Source organism: Micrasema longulum, unplaced genomic scaffold, assembly GCF_059751315.1.
Source record: "Micrasema longulum isolate JH-2025_06_02 unplaced genomic scaffold, ASM5975131v1 h1tg002437l, whole genome shotgun sequence".
Lineage (NCBI taxonomy): Eukaryota > Metazoa > Arthropoda > Insecta > Trichoptera > Brachycentridae > Micrasema > Micrasema longulum.
The window spans coordinates 25912-46207 of NW_028279582.1; the positions used below are offsets into that span (position 1 = coordinate 25912).

Below are 20296 nucleotides of genomic sequence, written 5' to 3' on the forward strand. Positions count from 1 at the left end.
GTATCGTCTACACAGCACCGTAACGCGAGGATAGAACACCATATATCCTGTCTTCGCACACAGACCTCGCTTCCTATTTATTCATACATCTCATGCGCGCGCGCCGATTATTCCGAATTTCGACATGACCATCTATAAACGTTTGTTGGATTTGATCATGATATGTCTTTCTCGTTTTGTGTATCCATCAACATTCGAACCGTAAATCTTTTTAGCCGTCCATTCGCTCTGCATGCCGAAACCAACGCAGCACTCCTTTCTCCATTTGGCCGATAATGCTTGTCTGAGTCTTACACAGTGCGCGTATCTCGAGCTTTGTGCACCTGCCGTACATAGTTTGACCACACATAGACCATACGCATTTCGACAGCATTCAGCCTACTTTATTTTTTTTTCCAATTCTATTTATAAGGGCCAGGAGCCAAAGGCACCAGGGCTCTTTTGTGAGTGGATAATTTGACTCATGCTATGTTTTGCTGTTAAAATACTAAATCATTTGAATTAATGTTTTGTTTTGTTTGTTTCAGATAATCAACGAAAGTCGTCTCCAAAACCGCTTGCGTACCATGTTATCAAAAACCATCCTGAAATCGAACCCTCAACGTTTACATTCCAAAGAAACACCCAGTCGGCCATGGACCAAAAATTGGTCGACCAAAAATTAGACAAAGTCGACCTAAAATCTAAAGACGATGATTTCGATCTCGAGCAATATTATTCCAGATTACACTTAACGCCAAATGTGCTGAAGGAACCGATCAAAGACAGCAACGAAGAATTCTCCGAAGTTGATTTGCTGTCTCCATCATCAGATGTCGACTTGAGTCCATCTGATGAGAAAGGAATTGCTGCAGATTTTGCTCAAAATCTCTCCCAATTGCCGAGCGTTCTTCCGCACGTGGCCAACACCGTTTTCAACTCGTTCAGTTCCATCTGGAACATGAGTAAAAGCATGATGGAGGAAGATAGGGCAGATGCGGGAAAGAATTACGAACGTTTCGATGAAAGAAACCGAAAGATCGGTGAAGATTTGGCGACAGTAGACGATACTTTGTATCAGATAAGTTCGATGGCACCAGTGCCGCTGTTCGATACGGCGCAGTATAAAGTTGACGTTGGTAGAAAGTCTAGCTTTCAAGGGCATCAAGATTTAAGTAAAGATTTGATTGATGGAAACATCGGAGAAGCTGGTGCTATTGGTGGTGATAACAGATCGAAAATCGGCCCTCCACCAGCTTCAGATTTAGGTGAGATATTTTACTATTTTGATTTATTATCCAATTTATTATTTTAAACAACACGGAATGAAGCTCAGCCGAAATTAAGTGAGGTTAGACACTAGAGCCCGCCTAGGGCACTGCAGATTGAATAAACACCTCGCTAGAATGATCCTTTCTGAAACTTTTAGATGCAGGTTCTGCAGCCCAGATGATGAAACACCTATGCCCATTCTACACGAAGCGGATGCTTTACATCACATAAGAAGCCGCGTTCTCAGGGGGCAACTGGTTAAACTTGAGGATGTTAGAGAGCTCGCCCCCTACCCAATAGCTTGATACGTTGGTCTGGGCGTGGAGGGAGAGATTTACCAATATGAGAACACACGTTCTCCACTCGGTACCCAGGCTCTTTCCGTAAATTACGAATTAGATATCAGTTTGCAATTTTCTCAAAAAATTTTGAATTGCAGTTCAGTTGTTCAGTTGCCTAACAAGTTCCTGGCGTCACTGCGATCGGTGCAGATCTATTGTGACGGGTCCCCATATAGGTATTAATTGACTTTAAAGAGCCGGACTGCATATTTGTAAATTTGTAAATACCGTTTTCCGTTCGGGATGTTTCGGAATCCACGAGAAGTGACTTCGTAAATAGGAGACTTGTTGGATGGAGATACCTAACGCGTTATCCACTCCAGTGATAACCGGAACAAACCAAAGCTGAGTTGCCGAGATACCACAAGGAAAAAGAGAATGTTAATGTTGAGAATGAGTGACGTTAGCAGGAGCGATTTAGTGGCGTTACGAAATTGAACAGTTAAACATCACAAACGGGAGACGTATTCCCGAATGGTATCGAAGTATCCCGAATGGATAATGCGTTTTTTCGCCTGGGTGTTTAAGCATACGCTATCATAGCTAAATCTCCTTCTCCAAGCCAAAGTACATAAAGTTTCGGACTATTAAGTAGAGGGCGAGCGCTCTAACATCCTCAGGTTTAACCAGTGGCCCTCTGAGGATGCGACGTCTTTTAAAATATAAAGTAACATGTTCATACAACCTGTGTGAATTATTTTAGGCTTTACATCGAGCAACAAGTTCCTACTAAAGACACATTTACTCGCATGTATTAATTTCTTTTTTGAAATATTTTTTGTTATCTGTTACTCTTGTTTTATGTGGAAGCATATTTAAAAATTTGGCAGCCAAATAATCCTTGTATCTTTGATCAATTGTTGTGATATAGTAAGGAAAGGTTTACAAACACCTGGTGTATGGCTCAATTGAGACATTCAATTGTCGCAGTACCTCTATCCCTTTGTTGTCTTTAATACTATGACAAATAAAACATTTTTTCTATAGCAAACATGTTTTTTCATTGTTGCAGGTGCTGGCAACAAATTTCGACTTGGAACGAGTAAGAAAAAAACGTACGCCAATGTCCCGGGATTGGTCGTAGGCGAGACTGAATGTGCCCAGTCAAGGATTCAAGTCTCCGTTATGGGACTGCCCCCTATTACTCCAGGAATATCTGGAATGGCTAGCAATATGCCAATGCCTCCTTCTGGAATGAGCACTAATATGGCAATGCCTCCATCTGGAATGGCTACAAATATGGCGATCGCTCCACCTGGAATGGCTACTAATATACCAATGCCTCCATCTGGAATGGCTAGTAATATGCCAATGTATCCTTCTGGAATGACTTCTAATATGTCAATGCCTCCTCTTGGAATGGCTACTAATATGCCAATGCCCCCTCCTGGAATGACTACTAATATGTCAATGCCTCCACCAGGAATAGCTAGCAATATGCCAATGCCCCCCTCTGGAGTTGCTTCTAATATGGCAATGCCTCCATCAGGAGTGGCTACTAATATGCCGATGCCTCCATCTGGAATGAATACTAATATGGCAATGCCTCCATCTGGAATGGTTACTAATATGCCAACGCTACCAACAGGAACATCTAACCCTATGCCAATGCCTCCACCTGGAATGGCTATGAATATGCCGATACCATCAAGTGAAATAGCCGCATCGACTCCGATTCCTCCATCTAAACTGGCAACTAGTATGCCAATGCCTCCACTTGGGACAGTTACTAATATGCCCATGGCAAATGTAATGACTTCAAACGTGCAAATTCCATCACAAGCAGATGCCCAATTTCTATCACAAGATATGCAGTCTGCAGTATGCGGAGAACCTTCGGATGAACAAACGTCTAAACCAGGGATATGTCCGATCCCGCTAATACCAACCAATCCACAAAGAACTTATTCACTAGGGAACAATTTCCACCCACCAAATCGCCATTACACGAGAATAGATCCGTCCAATTTGCATCCAAGTGCCGGGGGATATTTGCCTCCAATGCCCGTCGACGTAAACCCTAATTTCGCGGATAAAAGTTCAACGATCTTGTCAGGTTCTCATAACACTCCGATTGCGAGTACGGGATTTACACATTTACAGCCGAATTTAATGCATGAAAATTTAAGTGATCCTATTAAATCCGATGGTATCGATACTAAACATATCAATGAACACTTTGAAGGTATTGAAACTGCAAAAGCTGATACTAAAAATAATGTTTTTAAGCAATTAGATGGAGTTTCCGAAAATATCAGTTGTACCAACGTTTCAATGTTTTCTACAGACGAGATAAAAACAACCGGTGTCGAAACAAAACACGGTCCAATGTTCATTAACCAATCAAACGATATCTCTGTCATTCCTCCTTCCCAACTTCCTCCTCAAGGAAATGTCTATTCACCAAACAAAAAATCTAATCTAAATGTCAAAAGCTTTTTCAGTCTTCTTAAAAAGAACTCGACTTTGACTGGACCGAACCGAGACTCAAATATAGTTCCTGAATCGAGTTTGTCGAATATTGGATCCATTCCACCAGTTGCTATATTCAATCCCTTAACGAGCACAGATATTTTGGACTCTTCTTCCAAACAATTTGATGGTTCTTCATTAGAAGTTCCAAGTCAGCAGACTTTAGTTCATGATTCTTCTGCAACAACTTCAGCACCCTTTGCTTCAAACGCTACAGTAATTTTCACTCCACCTATTTTAACTACTGATCCTAATATTGCTTCTCAAAATTCAGTGGTTTCTTCGTCTTTATCTAAACCTCCCGTGTTTTATAATCCTTTAATGAATCCTAATGGTTTGCCTGTTGAAAGTTCTATTTTGAAATCGGAAAATACTCCCGTAAAAACTATTCCAGCTCTTCCACCTAAAGTTGTGTCAAGTTCGGATGATTCCGGTAATAAATTTAGGTTAGGAGGTAAAAAACGTTTGCAGTACTATGCCGGGTCCATAGATTATTCGCAAATGAATCAAAATGTATCTCAAATGCCTCCTCAAACAATGTCTATTGAAGGAATAAGTCAAAATATTTCAAATGTTGGTATTTTTGATCCAAGTTTGACGTTAGCTGCACAAAATTTATCAGACCAAGCTTCAAATTATCAGGTGCCTTTTAACCCCGATCATGTTTCACAGGATATTTTAAATAGTTCTGGTGAGGTTTCATTGCCAAACCAACAAAACAGTCAGCCTCCGAATTTACCCGATGATTCAAAAAGGAGTCTGCTCGGATTTGCATCTCTCGGTAAACTACAAGAAAAAGTGTCTTTGAACAAGTTTCAAAGAGCTGTGACATCGTTTTTTGACGCTAGTTATTATGAAAAAAAAATAGAAAATAAAAATGAATTCGAATCGAGTCCTGACGATTTCTCAGTTCAATCTAGTAATTTCTACGGCGATTATTCGGACAACCAGTTTGTTCAAGCTAATTTTGAAGGCGGTAGTGATGTCCAACGAGACTTTTATAATGCACCGAATTATGACCAGCAATATTTGGGCTATAGTCAAGAAATCGGACAGCATGCTCCTGCATCTAACCCAATTCAAATGTTCAACACTGGACCTTCAAATGCCTCTATCAGTTTTGATAATAGCACACCCCAAAATAATTTGCAACAACCCAGTAATGCTGGCTTCGGTCAAGCCCAAAATATTGATTCAGTTTCGTCGCAGAATTTTCATAGTGTTCCAGGGAATTCTTATTCGTACGCTGAATTTTATCAAGCTAATAATTCTCTTCCAATTTCACCCCAAACATCTTCTAATTTAGCGGTTATTTCATTGAATAATGAGAATTTTTCTACACACAGTCAACTTGGAAGCTCTCCAGACACAAAACAAATTGCACAAGTTTCAGTCGACGATAACATCTCGCCATATTCCAATACTGCTTCCAATCGAAGTGACAATTATAATATGGTTTTATCACCGGACTCTGAGAAAGTTTCCCGACCTTTGAACAATGCATTTAATCAAAAAGAATATTCTCATTCTTTAGCCCAAGGTAAAACTGCTTCGTTCAATATAACTGCTAATCTTCCTCCTGCAGCTGGATTTTTCGACAACTTCCAAACCAGTTACGACAATTCTTTAAATCTTGAAGAAAATAAAGGTCTCGAAGTGTTCAGAAGACGATCTATGTCTCCTAGAACTGCAAGCTATGAAACGGATCCTTTGATTCTAGACAGACATCTTGAAAAGGTTCAAAGTGAAGACGTCAGCAGTGTGTCAGAAGCTGTCGGTGAATGTTCAACAAGTGCCAAAGATGTCTCTTTGTCCCGAGAAAATGCAATTGAACTCCACGGAGATTTTAACTATAATTCAAATATTGAAAATTCTAACAATATGGACCAAAATTTTAATCAGTTTCGCGAAGACTGGGATAAGTTTGGTTTGTATTTGCGAAGTAAAGACGGCCAAGTTGTAGATTTAGGTGGACAAGGTGATTTACACCAAATTAACCCCAAACATGTTAGTTCTAGAAATAATGACGATGAAGTTTGTAGTCCAAATATGATTGAGTCAAATTTTTGCAACAGTGGCGTCGTTGAATTGAGAGATTTCAAAAACGATTTAAAAGTGAACAGAAGTTTGTCTGAAGAGGTGTGTACTTTACCTCTCGCATTCTCAGAAGATTCTTCAGATCAGCAGGGAGTGTTAGATCACGCCAGAGGTAATTTATTGATATCTTCCAAGAATGACGAATCATCGAAAGGTCCAATTGAGGAAACTTGTCAAATTCCTCCTGTAAATCAGCAGCTTCACGAAGATAGCAATTGGACCCAAACAAATTTGACAGTTGACCGTCAATCATGCGCTCGTAATCAAATAAATCAAGAAAACGAAGAACAATATCTAATTAATTTATTAAGCAGAGAAGCTCGACAGGATGAGATAGAACACGTTTTAAACACAGCTGCGCAAGAAGTTAGAAATGATCAGCTCGAAGAAGAACTACTTGAACAACTGAGACTTGACTCCAATGATCCAATCGAGTCATCGAACATAATAGAACGCAATGATTCAAACAGAGATATCGTGCAGTCAATCCATGATGATTTGATGATGACACAAATCATGCAGAAAGATGTCCTTAGAGAGACACACAAGATGGATCAATTGATTGGAAATTTTAAGGATATTGTCATTCAGGAAGTTAACAACATCTCACCAAATCGTGATGAGTCCTCATCCGGAGGCGAAACTTTTTGTTTCTATAAAATTGAGCCAAGAAATGAAAGCGACGATGACGATGAACATGTGTATGAAAATATTCCAGTGAAAGAAACAGTACAGAATTCACAATCTAAATTTTTTTCCGAGTCAAATTTGAATAATCCACTGTCGGTGGAGCAGCAAATAGCCGCATTTGCCAGAGCCGTTTCTCCCGTCAGATCCGTTTCTCACAAAACTTCCGATTTTAATCAAAGTTTTTCAATCACACCTGAAATTGATCTAAATTTTATGCCCGGTCAGAGAGATGCAAGACTTCAAAACACCGATTCGTTTGGTGTCCCACTTGCTTACATGCAACAGCTACCCTGCAGTTCTGAAGATGTTCATTTAGATCCTGGTGTTGATGAAATGTACGCGGCTTCTTTGCCCTCTTCGGTCGAGGCGGAGGATGGCAGTGACGGATCCCTTCGAAACTTCGAAATTGATGAACCGGTTTCGCGTATGAAATTGTCTGATTTTGGCCAAGAAACACCCAGCCCTATGCAGCCGGATTGGAAGAATGTGGCTGAGGAGGACTTAAAAAAAAGAACTGAGTTTTTGCAAGCGTTTAAAAATAATCTATCTGAAGAAATTTCAAGCCCCGGTGATGTTCAAAACGTTTCAAAACAAATTAACAGAAGTCCATTTGACTTGAATGTAAGTTCACAAGCTTTTTCTCAAACTAAAAACATTACTTCTGATGAACCATGCGGATCTAAGCAAGTTGACGCCCATACCCTGAAATTATTTGATCATGACCAGTCGGTTTCTCCTGCGAACAAATTGGATGACTCTTTTGACGATTCGTGCGATAGAGAAGTTCAATCAATTGATTTCGTTCCATCTTTCAGAGCGGGCGTCCGAGTAGCAGATTCGGCTAAAGAATCGTTCGAAGACCAGGAAACAGAAATCGAACATAAATCGCATCCATTCGATGAAGATGAAGTTTTGGTGAAAGATATAAGCCAACCAGGTAAATTGGATGAAAAGGATTATTCTTGCAGTGAGATATTCAATAAACAAGATACAATTGTCTTAGATAACATCAAATCAGTTGACAAACCATCCGCATCTGGTGATCTTTATTCAGATTTGGCTGCTGAAGACCAATCTGAGTTAAATTCTGCAATTAATGTTGTTTCGACTGGTGTTCCTCAAGGAAATAACTCGACCTCCATTAAAAAAAATGATTCAATACCTAAAATTGAAACTGAAACTAATTCCGTGCCACTTTTTAATGCATTTTCATTCGGCCTCGATAATCAGCAATCGTTTCTCAATGATTCGAGCAATGATCCGAAATCGCCAAAAGCCACGAGCGTATTGAACCCAGGCAAAAAAGAAGATACAAGACCTGTAGGAGTTGCTCAGCCCTACTTATACAATATTCAGACCCAATCTAATTATAATACTCAAGCCGATGTTTTGAATAATAGCAAATCAAATGCAAATTTTTTCATCCCAGCGTCTGTGAGTTTTATGGGCGATCAGAATATGTATGGCAATGTTCAGTATGCAAATCAGTACTCGATGCGGCAGTCACCGAGAATTCAAAATCAAACGCAGATTCCACAGAATCCTCACTGTCCACAGACAGAAATGATGGCAAATCAACAACAAATGATGGCAAATCAAGCTCCAATGTTGATGAACCAAACGCAGATGATGTCAAACCAACAGCATATGATACAGCCACAAATGATGCAGAACTCTCAGTTCTTGCCAAATCATCAACATATTATGTTAAATCAGCAACAGATGATGCAGAACCAACCCCAGATGATGCAGAATCAACCCCAGATTAACCCAAATCAATTCCCTCAATTCCAACAGCAACCGAATGCGTCTTTCAACAATTGGAACCAAAATTTTAACCCAAATCAAGGAACTAACAGCTATCAATACCCGAGTGGTAACAATACCAACGATTGCAGAAACTTTTTCAATTGATTTGTCCGCCACCAAAAATCGTTGGATATTAAAGTTCTTTTCAGGAACTGAAAAAAACCAGCTCGTTGGAGCAATTTTCGCATTTGGATTGTTTTTTTCCCAGCCGCAACCCCATATTTATTTCCTACAATTTATAAAACAGGAAGCCGCATTTTGTTCATTTTAAACTCATTCAAGAGAAAAAAATGGCATTAAGAGGTTACGTGTCGGAAGAGCGGCTTAGTGAACAAGTATTTAAATATGTTTTTTACGTCAGACTAATTATGCCTAATTCAAATTGACAAAATCGTGGTCTCGTATTTTCATTTTCTACCCACGAAAACTTAACCAATTTAGTTTTTTTGTGCCATAATGCTGGGAGAAAATACGGAATACTTTTGAACGAAGAAACGTCGTCTCTAAAATTGTATAAATGCAACAAACCCATTTTAGCCGCGTACTGCTATTTAAAAACAAAAAATCACATATTGTTATTCATGCATTTATTTATTTATGCTTTTTTACATCTTAAGAACTATACTCCTTAAATATAGCTTGTTTAAAATGACAGCTGCCAAACGAATGTCACTCGTGATGGGAAATTACTGATCACCGATCATGTACCGATCAAATCGATTTTATTCGCGCAAACATGAAATTCTGTTTCCGAAAATTGATATAAAAATGCAAAAACAAGGCTATTATAGTGTGTTAAAGACAATTATTTACTAAAAAATAAGACATTATATACTTTTTTTCATGAACAACAACAAATGAATTATTTTTTCATTCGATTGATTTACATTGATCAATTTGTCACTTCTCTAACATTTTTGCTAAATGACGTAACCTTGTAAGAACGTCGTTAATATTAGGTTTATTTTAGTTTTTTTGTTGTTTAAAAGCTGTTTTTATATAATTATGTTAATTTATATGTCAAGCATTGTATAAAAAAAAATTAACATGCTAGATACGAATGATTTTTCGTGTGTCAATATATCACTCCAGACGTTACTACAAAGCTATGTCGTCACTTTTGCCGACAACTATCATTCTAATCAAGCTATATTTTAAGAACTATAATATAAACTTTTTAAACATTATAATTTTTTATCAATATTTCTAAAGAATATTTTTTTTAAAAATAATTTTAAACATTTCAATCATAGAATTATAATAATCCAGAAACTGCGTACGCGCATCAACGTGAAGCTGAATAAACTACTCATAAACGAGTATTTTTACATTTTGGACATTAGTTACTCCGTAGACTTGTTGAAGTTGCCGAAGGAAGTTTTGTAGAAAAGTTTATTACAAAAAAATATTTTTTATTTACCACGGGTATTTTCATCATCGAGGCGACAATTCGGAATGTAAATACATGTATATTTTTTGTAAGAAAATATTAATATATTATTTATCGTGTACGTCGAACTTGGTTATAACGATCACGGAAATAGCCAGATCTCCGATATAATTAAGAAACATTTATTCACTTTTACAACGAGCTTCTTCTCGGACATACCGAACTAAAATATTGTCAACAATTGAGCAAAAACTCTTCAATTGTTTTAAAACGTCATTTTCGAAATAAGAACCCAAGTAATAAAATCCAAATGGGGAACTGACTTATTATCGATGCTGCTGGGCGTCGGGATCGATTGACGTTTATTATCCTACTTTGTAAGTGTCAGAGTACCCAATTGATGTTTTCGCTGACAACATTGACAAAGTACCACACATATGGTTGAAATTGCGTGTAAAAAATCCAAGCTTTGTGAACTTAGCGAGCCCAGACTCGCCACCACATTACAATTTACAACTTCTTTTATAGTTTATGAATGACATCCTTACTTTGGGGGTTTTACAATGTTTTTTTAAAAATGTTCTCTGGTCAATGCATCATGAACATTACAGAAGCACAACAGACTTCAAAAATATCAATAGCCTTAAAGCTCTCTTCAGTTCCCCAGTTCGCCCGCACCCAGAGTATTCCTCCGTTATCTGGTCTCCATATTATGATGTTCACATCAAGAATATTGAATCGGATCAACATCGATTTTTGAGAAAGATAGGCTGGAGGTTGGGCTTATCCGGAGACCAATAGAAACTAGCTTAAATATATCTTCTCTTCTAGACTGTCTAAATAAATCCTACCGTCTAGTCCTGTTTAAAATTCTCAACTCATTCTTTGATGCGCCTGAACTACTGAGATCAATTAAATCAAATATCCCAACTAGAAACCTCAGACAAAACTTACTCTTTCATACCGATAACCATAGAGCTGACTATGGTTTTCATTCCCCTATGCCCAGAATTCTCAGGTCTGCCGACAAACATACCAGTCTTGATTTCTTTGTTAACAAGTTGTCTTCTTTCAAACGATCACTGAATCAAATTCAATTATAAACACCTCTCTCTGCTTCCACTCCCATCGAGTCTACTATATTCCATTGTCTTTCTACTTTCCTTTATAATAATTTTCTATGTATAAATATGTCCTTAAAAATGCCCTTTGGGCGTATATATAAATAAATAAACTACAAGTGGGTGATGATAGACAAGTTAAAACCTAAACATTAAATTGTAAACATGACTACTCACAAGTGGAAGTGTTTCAATTTTTTGAAAAAGTGGCAATTATTTTTATAATAGTACGTAGTGTGAAATATGTTGAAGTGTGAAAAAAGATTTCTCTATTCTTATCACATTGTGAAAAAATACAAATGTTTTTTTATCCGAATTTGAAATTTAGAAGCTGTTATGTTTACTGGAGTAAGCGTTTATTATAATTTTTAGTTGTGACAATATGCAATGGGGATTGGATTTAAAAAATCTTTCTCCGGTATGACGAGTAATGCATATAACGAGCGAACTCAGTCGGTCCCGTCTTCCTCGTATTAACCAAGTTCGACTGAGTTTTTCTTTATATTGGTGTTTGGGTGGTTTTAAATCTTTATTGTATGAAAATAATCATAAAATAAATTGTTTTAATCAAAATTCACGTAATTTTATTATTAATTGATTTATTTATCACAATCCATATTTTGAGTGTCCAAATTTTTGTAGACAAGGACTGGATTCAACTCCCCGAGGAGCTGTTAATACGAACGTATTATAACGGAGACGAAGAACATTTTAGAGAAGGTAATACTTATAGAAGTCAAACAGATGAAAGAATTGAAGGAATGCAGATGTTCAAATATGGGCAGAATGGTGAATGTTACACAGTGTATAAAGTGGCCACTTAAAGCAGCCGATGACAGGTCATAAGCCCCGTAGATGCTTAGATTTCAATATTACCTTCTCTCAAATGTTCTTCATCTCTGTTGTAATATTTTAATTTTAACAGCTCCCCGGGGAGTTGAATCCAGTCCTTGTCTACAAAAATTTGGACAAACTCAAAATATTGTCCATAAATCCACCTGGTCCATGAAGAAGTAAAGAAATAAAAAAATAGACATTTTTAGGCTTTGCCTAGTATGTAGGTGAAACAATTCAATCCGATGAATCTCACCCGCATAAATAAAGGTTTCAGCTCTTTAACTTCACAAACATCAACAGATGAAAGAATTGAAGGAATAATGATGTTTGAATATGGGCAGAATGGTGAATGTTACGCAGTGTGTAAAGTGGCAACTCAAACCGTATATTATAATTCTATGGTTTTAATACATAATGTCACCCCATGCATCCAAAGTTTGAATGATACCTCATTTAATATGCAAAATTCATATTTTGGGTCGCGTGGTCAGCCTGACTTTTAAAAAATCACCAAAATTTGTTTAACTCATAATAATGTTATTTTTATGTGACGGTTTGAAACCTTTGTCCTTACTGTAAACATCTCTTAACGAAAAATAAATAACTCTCAGTGTGCAGATAGGTAAAATAAAAGATAACTTATAAAAAGTGGTTACAATAATGTGTAATTATAATATTAGTGATAACTGAAGAAAAGTGATTATTAAATATGGATTCCCCTTCCCCGCTTGAAGAGACTGTCTTCGAAGATGAAGTAAGTAATTTAACATGATAAAAAATACCTGTTATAGCCTTAAATTATGATTTTCTTAGAAGTGAAATGAGATTACTTGAATTGTCAGACCGAAGGGTTATAGCTGATTTGTTATTCCTATTTAAAATAATGAAATCAATAATTGACAGCCTCGCCCCGCTTTTCTTGAACTAATTCAAATTCGTATGCCCGGTAGGTGCACTAGAAGTAGAGAATTATTTTATTGTAACAATTCTCGTACCAACTTGAAAATGCATTCACCTATATCCAGAATACGTAGGTATGGAAATTATTTCGTAAAAATATTTGATATTTTTAATACAAACTCTGTAAATGCATTAAAATGTAATCTCTCTCGTTATTTTTTAGAAAAGGAATGAATTTATTTAAAAATATTTTGTTAAATTTAAGTATTTTTGTTTATTTCTTTATATATGTAGGAAAATGTTGTTGAGGGTTTGGTTGGAGTTCCTACCCCAGTAAGAGATTGACAGAGAAGACGCGAGGTTGCAGTTTAATGCGTATTTATTACATGGCGAATAAATAAACAATTATATCGGACGAGTGTTACGTCGATGATGGGTTGAGAAGTAACTTGAAATGCATTGTGGAACTGTGTGAGGTCGTCGAGCTGGTCTGACGTGAACTGAACTGACTGACTGATGTTGGCTGCGTCATGTGGTCTCTTTATAGACCATATTCTTTGTAGTTCATTTCTTCATAGTAGGGAACGTACTGCAGGGTGATGCCCTCCGATTTCATGTGAAATACTCAGAGTTGCATTTTACGAATGTATAGTATTCCATTGAAAATGACGACATTGCATTGTCGGTCATTAGTCTCTTTTAGGTGAACTAATTTAACACGTGTGTGTCAACGACTATGGACTATGGACCCTACATATATAAATTATACATTTGTGGATCTATTGCCAAATTCCAACTTCTTCCAACCAGCTGATAAAATAAAGGTGTTATTAAGATTATTTAAGCTTTCACATTGATCCAAAAAACATATTATTTATAAAATCCTATCGTAGCATTATTTTTCATTATAACTTAGCGCGCGTTCGCGCTCAGCCACCGTACGGGCTGGGCGTGAAATATAGTTCCTCCCCAACCGTAGCTTATAATCTTATAATAAATCTGAAAATAAGTTGTTATATGTTAGAAAACAATGAGTTAATGTTTATAAATCGTTAGTGTGTAGTAGTGTAGTCATGTTTCAACAAACAGTGGAAAAAAGAAGACTATTTATTTAATAGCATTGTTTTATACTTTATTCTTAACAAAATATGTGACAAATAGTGAACAATGGAAACTTACAAAAATAGTGCGTCTGTAACCTTAAAATCATAAAATTTTACATGAATCCGTTAAAACCGTTTAAGAATGCATCAGTTTTTGACGCGAAAGTACCTAAATTTTACTATTTAGAACACTACACCCATAATTAAAAAATTACAACAGTGCTACTAAAAGTGAACTGACATTTATTGATAAATACATAATATTTCAAATATCTGCCTTCTAATAATATACAAAATGATAAATCAAACCGCTTATACACGCGTTTGTGTAATATTCATGTAAAAAAGTGAATTTGAACAGGAATGGAAGAATTGAAGAAATTTGGATGTTCAAACATAGGCAAAATGGTGAATGTTACACAGCGCGTAAAGTGGCCACTTAAACCAGCCAATGACAGGTCATAAGCCCTGTAAATGCCTTGACTTCCATATTCCCTCGTTTAAGGTATTCTCCATCCCTGTTGTAATTTGTTTAAATTTTTTATTTGACAATGAAGTTTAGAGTCTAAGTGATATTTTAAAAACGAAATAAAAAGCAAATTTATACAATTAGAAGTTAGATAACAACAAGTCTCGTAGAAAATAGAAAGACTAACAAGTAATCTTTAAAATTTGAAAAAGCAATAAAAGGAGAAGATAAGAAGACATACCTTTTGTTAATTATACACTTTGTTAATTTAAGTAGATTTTAAGAATGTTTAGATTAAGTATTACTCATTAATGCCAATCTATTAGGGCCTACTTAAGCCTGTTGATTGGCTTAAAAAAAAAAAAAAACTATATACACATATATCTGTGTGAGTGCTGTGTTTGGCTCAACTTAGTTTGCGTCACCTGTATTTACGGTATTTTATATAACGGAGTAAGGCATTTGTTCCGTCTATTTCAGGCCTCAAAACCAGATCCTGCGTATAAGCCGGTGCAGCGTCACTGGTTCCACTGCAAGGAAGTTGACGACAAGGCCATATGGAGTCCTTTCTCGCGGACAGACTCCGACAAGCTGGAAGCCGCCTACAACAACAGTGAGTTGAGACGCTACGGACATTCCCTGATAGAACTGCATTATTGATTGAAAAATATAATGATTTGTCATCTTCCCGAGTATCTTCTAAGGCCTAAATAACATCTTTTTTTTTAAAAAAAAAAACCTTTATTAGCATAAATAAACAATACATTCAGTAGAAAAAGTGTAAAAAAGAGTCTAGCTCTTGTGTTTGGCAAGTTTACAAAATAACATAAAAATAAAACATAAAATGCAAAACAAAATAATAAAATAAATAAAAAATTAAACAATTTTAAAAATTGAAAAAATATAACACTAAAAAAAAAAAAAAAAAATATTAAATTAAAACACAAAATTTGTAAACACGGGCACATATTAAACATACATCTCTTTTTTAAAAATACAGTAAATGTTAATTATGTCAAGAAGCTTTTCTTTAATTTATCTTTAAATTTTCCATAATTTATTTCTTGACGTAGATTTTGTGGTAAACTATAAAGTATAATGATGTTTGGCCGTGGTAGTTTTAATTCTCGGTAGAGCGAGGCATCCTGTCCTTACCTCAACCTTCCCGTAATACGGTCCGATGGGAGGCTCTCCTTATGCACCCGGAGCATACAGCACTTTCCCTAGATATCCTCCACTCTTAAAACATTAAATTCTTTGAACAGTTCGGTAGTTGAGAACAAGGATGGTTTATATAGTATTATTTTAATGATTTTTTTGTAGAATTTATAAGGGTCTAAGATGAGCGTTATAAGCCCCCCCCCCCATCCAACTATTGCATATTGAATGATTGACTGTACTAGAGCATAATAAACTGTCTTCAATTGATCCGTCGATAAAATACCTCTAAGCTTTAACAAAAAAATAATTTTATCAGTATAGATAATTAACAAAATGTTCAGAGAGTTATAAACTTCAAACCTCGGTTGAGGGGCAAAAGTAGTATGGAATATTTTTTTAAATATTTTTTACGTTCAATTTGATCCAAAATGCAACTTTTTAGACCCCTTTCACTTTGATGTCTAAAAAAAAAAAAAAAAAACTTTATCCGGCCCACTCTAATGTAGATAAAGTATTTAAACAAATAAATAAACACTGCTACATGCGTCCCTGTCTTGGGTTTTCTGTATCCAGCCACCGACTATTCTCCTAATATCATCCTACCATCGTTTGGGGGGTCTCTCTCTTCTCTTGTCTTCGCGAGGTCTCCATGTGTTTATCCTTTTAGTTTATCTTTGGTCTTTTAGTCTGTCTCCTGCACAATCACATTTCAAATGTCTCAATATAAATTTTGAGAGTCCATCTTTCCACTCTGCAATTTCATGCACCGAAGATGATAAATAAATTGTATGTTCCAGATCCTCACACGGATGCGGCCATCGCGACGGACGGCGGACGATACGATGTAACACTGTCCAAGCGCGAGAGAGTCGCCGTCTACTGGAGAGACAACCCGGAAACTGTACGCAGGTAAATGTTACTTCCACAACAATAATTGTAGGATTAATGTGCTAGAGCAGAGATGGAAAATGTTTTTACAAAGGAAAAGTGGAAGTCTAAAATCAATGAATGACAGTCACATGTCAATATACGAGGATCTATGTACATAAAATCATCGATGATTTTAGGAGCGACAGATTCCTGTAGGTTTAACTCGAGAAATAAAGATACGCTAGTTGTGCCTACCAGGAAATCCCAAGTAATCTGAAGGCCAAAGTCTACAATTCTCGTGTTCTGCCGGTGGCGACATACGGTCTCGAAACCACGTCACTCATTGCTAGAAGTGTTCGCAATATTAAGCGCACTCAGCGGTCTATGGAAAGACAAATGTTGGGCGTCTCCTCAAGAGACCGAATAAGGAATGAGGAGATAAGACCCCGTACGAAGGTGACCGATATCGCAGAAAGAGTGGGAAGACAAAAATAGCGGCGGGCAGGTCATGTGGCGAGACAAGAAGTCGATAGGCGGACCCCCGGAGTACTAGACTGGAGACCCTACGAAAGTAAAAGGAAAGTAGGGAGATCGCAGAGGAGATGGACTGACGACGTCGTCGAACTCGTGGGCCATGGACGGAAACACAGACGGCCCAGGGCAGAAAAACATGGAAAATTTTGGAAGAGGCCCATATCCAGCAGTGGAGAGAAATGGGCTGATAAGAAGACGAAGTTGTGCCCACTACTAGACTGCAAAAAAATAAGGATTCTTTTGCCTCAAACTGCATACGATTCTACAACAAGGAGCCTGTGCTTGATTTTGTCAAGCACAGGCTGTTTAGAAAAAGCTGCTATAGAGTCGAAGAATATTTGCAGGACGAGACAGCTTGGTATTAGATTCGTGTTTATTGATTTTGGTTGGTCGATTTAAATTGTGTTTATTTCCTACATATTACTAAAATATAATAATAACATATACCAAACTCTATGAGGCAAGGGCCCTGTGTCGAGTTGGGATACAACATAGTGGCAAGTGGAAGCACGTACTTAATTAAATAATAGCAAAAATAAACTAATTACAACAGCAATGGAGAATATGCGAGTCTAGGCATTTACAGGGCTTATGACCTGTCCTTGGCTGGTTTAAGTGGCCACTTTACACACTGTGTAACATTCACCATTTTGCCTATGTGTGAACATCCATATTTCTTCAATTCTTCCATTTGTTGATATTCCCTTATCTAAGGTATTCTCCATCCCTGTTGTAATTTGTTAATTTTAATGACTCCCGAGGGGGTGAAATCCAGTCTTTTGTCTACAAACGTTTGGACAAACTCAAATATTGTCATGAAACCAACTGGTCCAAGAAGAAGTTTAAAAATTGGAAAATTGTTTTCAGGCTTTGCCTAGTATGTGAAATAATTCAGTCAGACGAGTCTCTTCGCAACAATAAAGGCTTCGGCTCTTTAACTTCACTAAAATCAACAAATGGAAGAGTCGAAGAAATATGGATGTTCGAACATAGGCAAAATGGTGAATGTTACACAGTGTGTAAAGTGGCCACTTAAACCAGCCAAAGACAGGTCATGAGCCCTGTAAATGCCTAGACTTCCATATTACCTTATTTAAGGTATTCTCCATCCCTGTTGTAATTAGTTAATCTTAATGACTCCCGTCCAGTCTTTTGTCTACAAACGTTTGGACAAAAATAAACATTAAACATTATTACATAAACATACATATTCGTATGTTTCACAGAGCATCTGGACAACACGCTTAATAGTATGGAAATCTATGCAATATCTCGCAGCAGTCTCCTGCAATGGTCTCTTCCCTTAGACTTGTACACTTCTGAAAATGGCTTTCGTTTTGGAGAACTTAATATGTTCACCCGGGACATTGAACACTTTTGGGGCCACAATGGAGAAATTCCTCTGAGCAAACGTCGTACGTGTTTTTGGAATGAAATAATTCAAATGACAGGAAAACCTCGAACCAGCATTTTACTGGGATCTACTCTTGTAGCCGCATAACCAGAAATGTGTTAATGACTCTTTAAAAAAAAAAAGTCTAATGTCCAGTACCTTCATGAATCGGAACAATGTCACAGATAGGAAAGTGGGGGGACATCGCAGCATCACTCTTAGTATTAATTTTTTTATGTTTATTTAGGGGGTTCGTGATAGACGCAGTGCAACCTCCTCAGCCCACTACACCATAGATAGCAACTGACTGAAAAAGAGCAAAATACACAGTTCTGAGAGTGCTAATGTCCAAGATGTTCCTAAGTGTTATAATTTTATTGACGTTTATAAGTGTATCAATGAATCCTATGTGACGAATAATATACTAATACTAATACCTTTTTTTTCTAGATTGTTATTCTATGTAATAATAATTTGATCTATTTGATTTTACTATGTATTTTTATTGTTATTTATTGTGGCTTGACACGGGCATAGCCTAAAAAGCCTTCATAAGTTCATGAATATTTAGTTTTGTAATTTTGAATGAATAAATAAAATATTAATCGGCTTGTTCAAGTGGCCATTACACACCGTGCCCTTGTTCGAACATCGATATTTCTTCGATTCTTCCATCTGTTGACTTTTGCTAAGTATTGTTTTTATTCGAGCATACATAAGAATATGTTTACGTGTACCCACTTCAAGATTCAAAATGAATAAAAATAAAAAGGCTTAAACCCCTTTGATGTGGGTGAGATTCACCCGGACTGAAATATTTCACTTACATATCAGGCAAACGAAAATGTTTTTCGCTTCTTCTCAGACCCGTTGGTTATATTTATTTTGAATTTGTCCAAATGTTTGCAGCCGAGGACTACGACAACGTCGATGAACCATCACACCACTTCTCTGTAGGGATACGCAGAACAAAGATGGACATTCTATACATTTAAAAAATACTGAATACTATAAGTGATGTCCCATCTCAGTTGGATGTTCCCAACCGTGTCACCGGAAGTCAAAATCTGCTATTTATCTTTTGTTTTTAAGCTCCGATGTCCAGAATGTGTAGATTAGTCAATTCATCTCTACACCGATAAGTGTAGAGATGAATTGACTAAGACAGACCATAGGTAAGACAGACCATATATAAAATTTGGCCATTCGTTGCACTCAAACCGTAAAAAAAAACATAAATAGAATGTAAAATATATCAAACATTTGTTTATTTATTTACAGATGCAGTTGGTTTTGCAAGGGAAGTAGTGACACGCGATACGTTCCATACCCAGAGGACGTCGCCGACAGATTAGAGGTATTTATTTGCCACTTTATATACATATACAATACATACCTACTTCCACTATCTATTAAAGCAATTAGTAATGAGAAAATGTTTAAAAAGGCTATAAAAAAATGGATAGTGGAGCTTGGTAGAAGTAAAATGGATTGTCTCATTCGCCCATACCAATGCTGAATCAACTGCTCCACAACTGTATGGCTTATGTTAGGTTTTTGTTGTTTTCATTGTGTGTTTTGTAATATAAATAATATAGATGTATATAAATACCTTGTTTTTAAAACTGTCTGAATATTTGTTAATTATGTTTGTTTTTTAAGTGAGTCTTCTTTGTTTATTCTCAAATGTAATTAAAAAAAAACTAAATTGTTAAGTGTCCTCGGCACGGGAAACCCCAGTGAGGTCACATTATTTTTATTATTAATTTATAGTTTGTAAGCGAAAAATATGAATAAATAAATATAAAAGCGGGCATATTGCCTTAAGGCAATTTCTTCCCACCTACCCAAACCGTTC

General features: G+C 36.6%; 1 protein-coding gene across 1 annotated transcript in view; it reads left to right on the forward strand.

The window, feature by feature from the left end:
- The first annotated feature begins 215 nt into the window (after positions 1–215).
- Positions 216–20296, forward strand: part of LOC148272208 (uncharacterized) — a 57749-nt gene continuing 37668 nt past the window's right edge. Inside the window, exons 1-5 of the mRNA XM_088240354.1 lie at positions 216–1247; positions 2605–8750; positions 14961–15093; positions 16439–16550; positions 19720–19795. Coding sequence (XP_088096480.1) covers positions 635–1247; positions 2605–8750; positions 14961–15093; positions 16439–16550; positions 19720–19795 — 7080 coding nt within the window. The 5' untranslated portion in view covers positions 216–634. The remainder of the gene's footprint in view (positions 1248–2604; positions 8751–14960; positions 15094–16438; positions 16551–19719; positions 19796–20296) is intronic.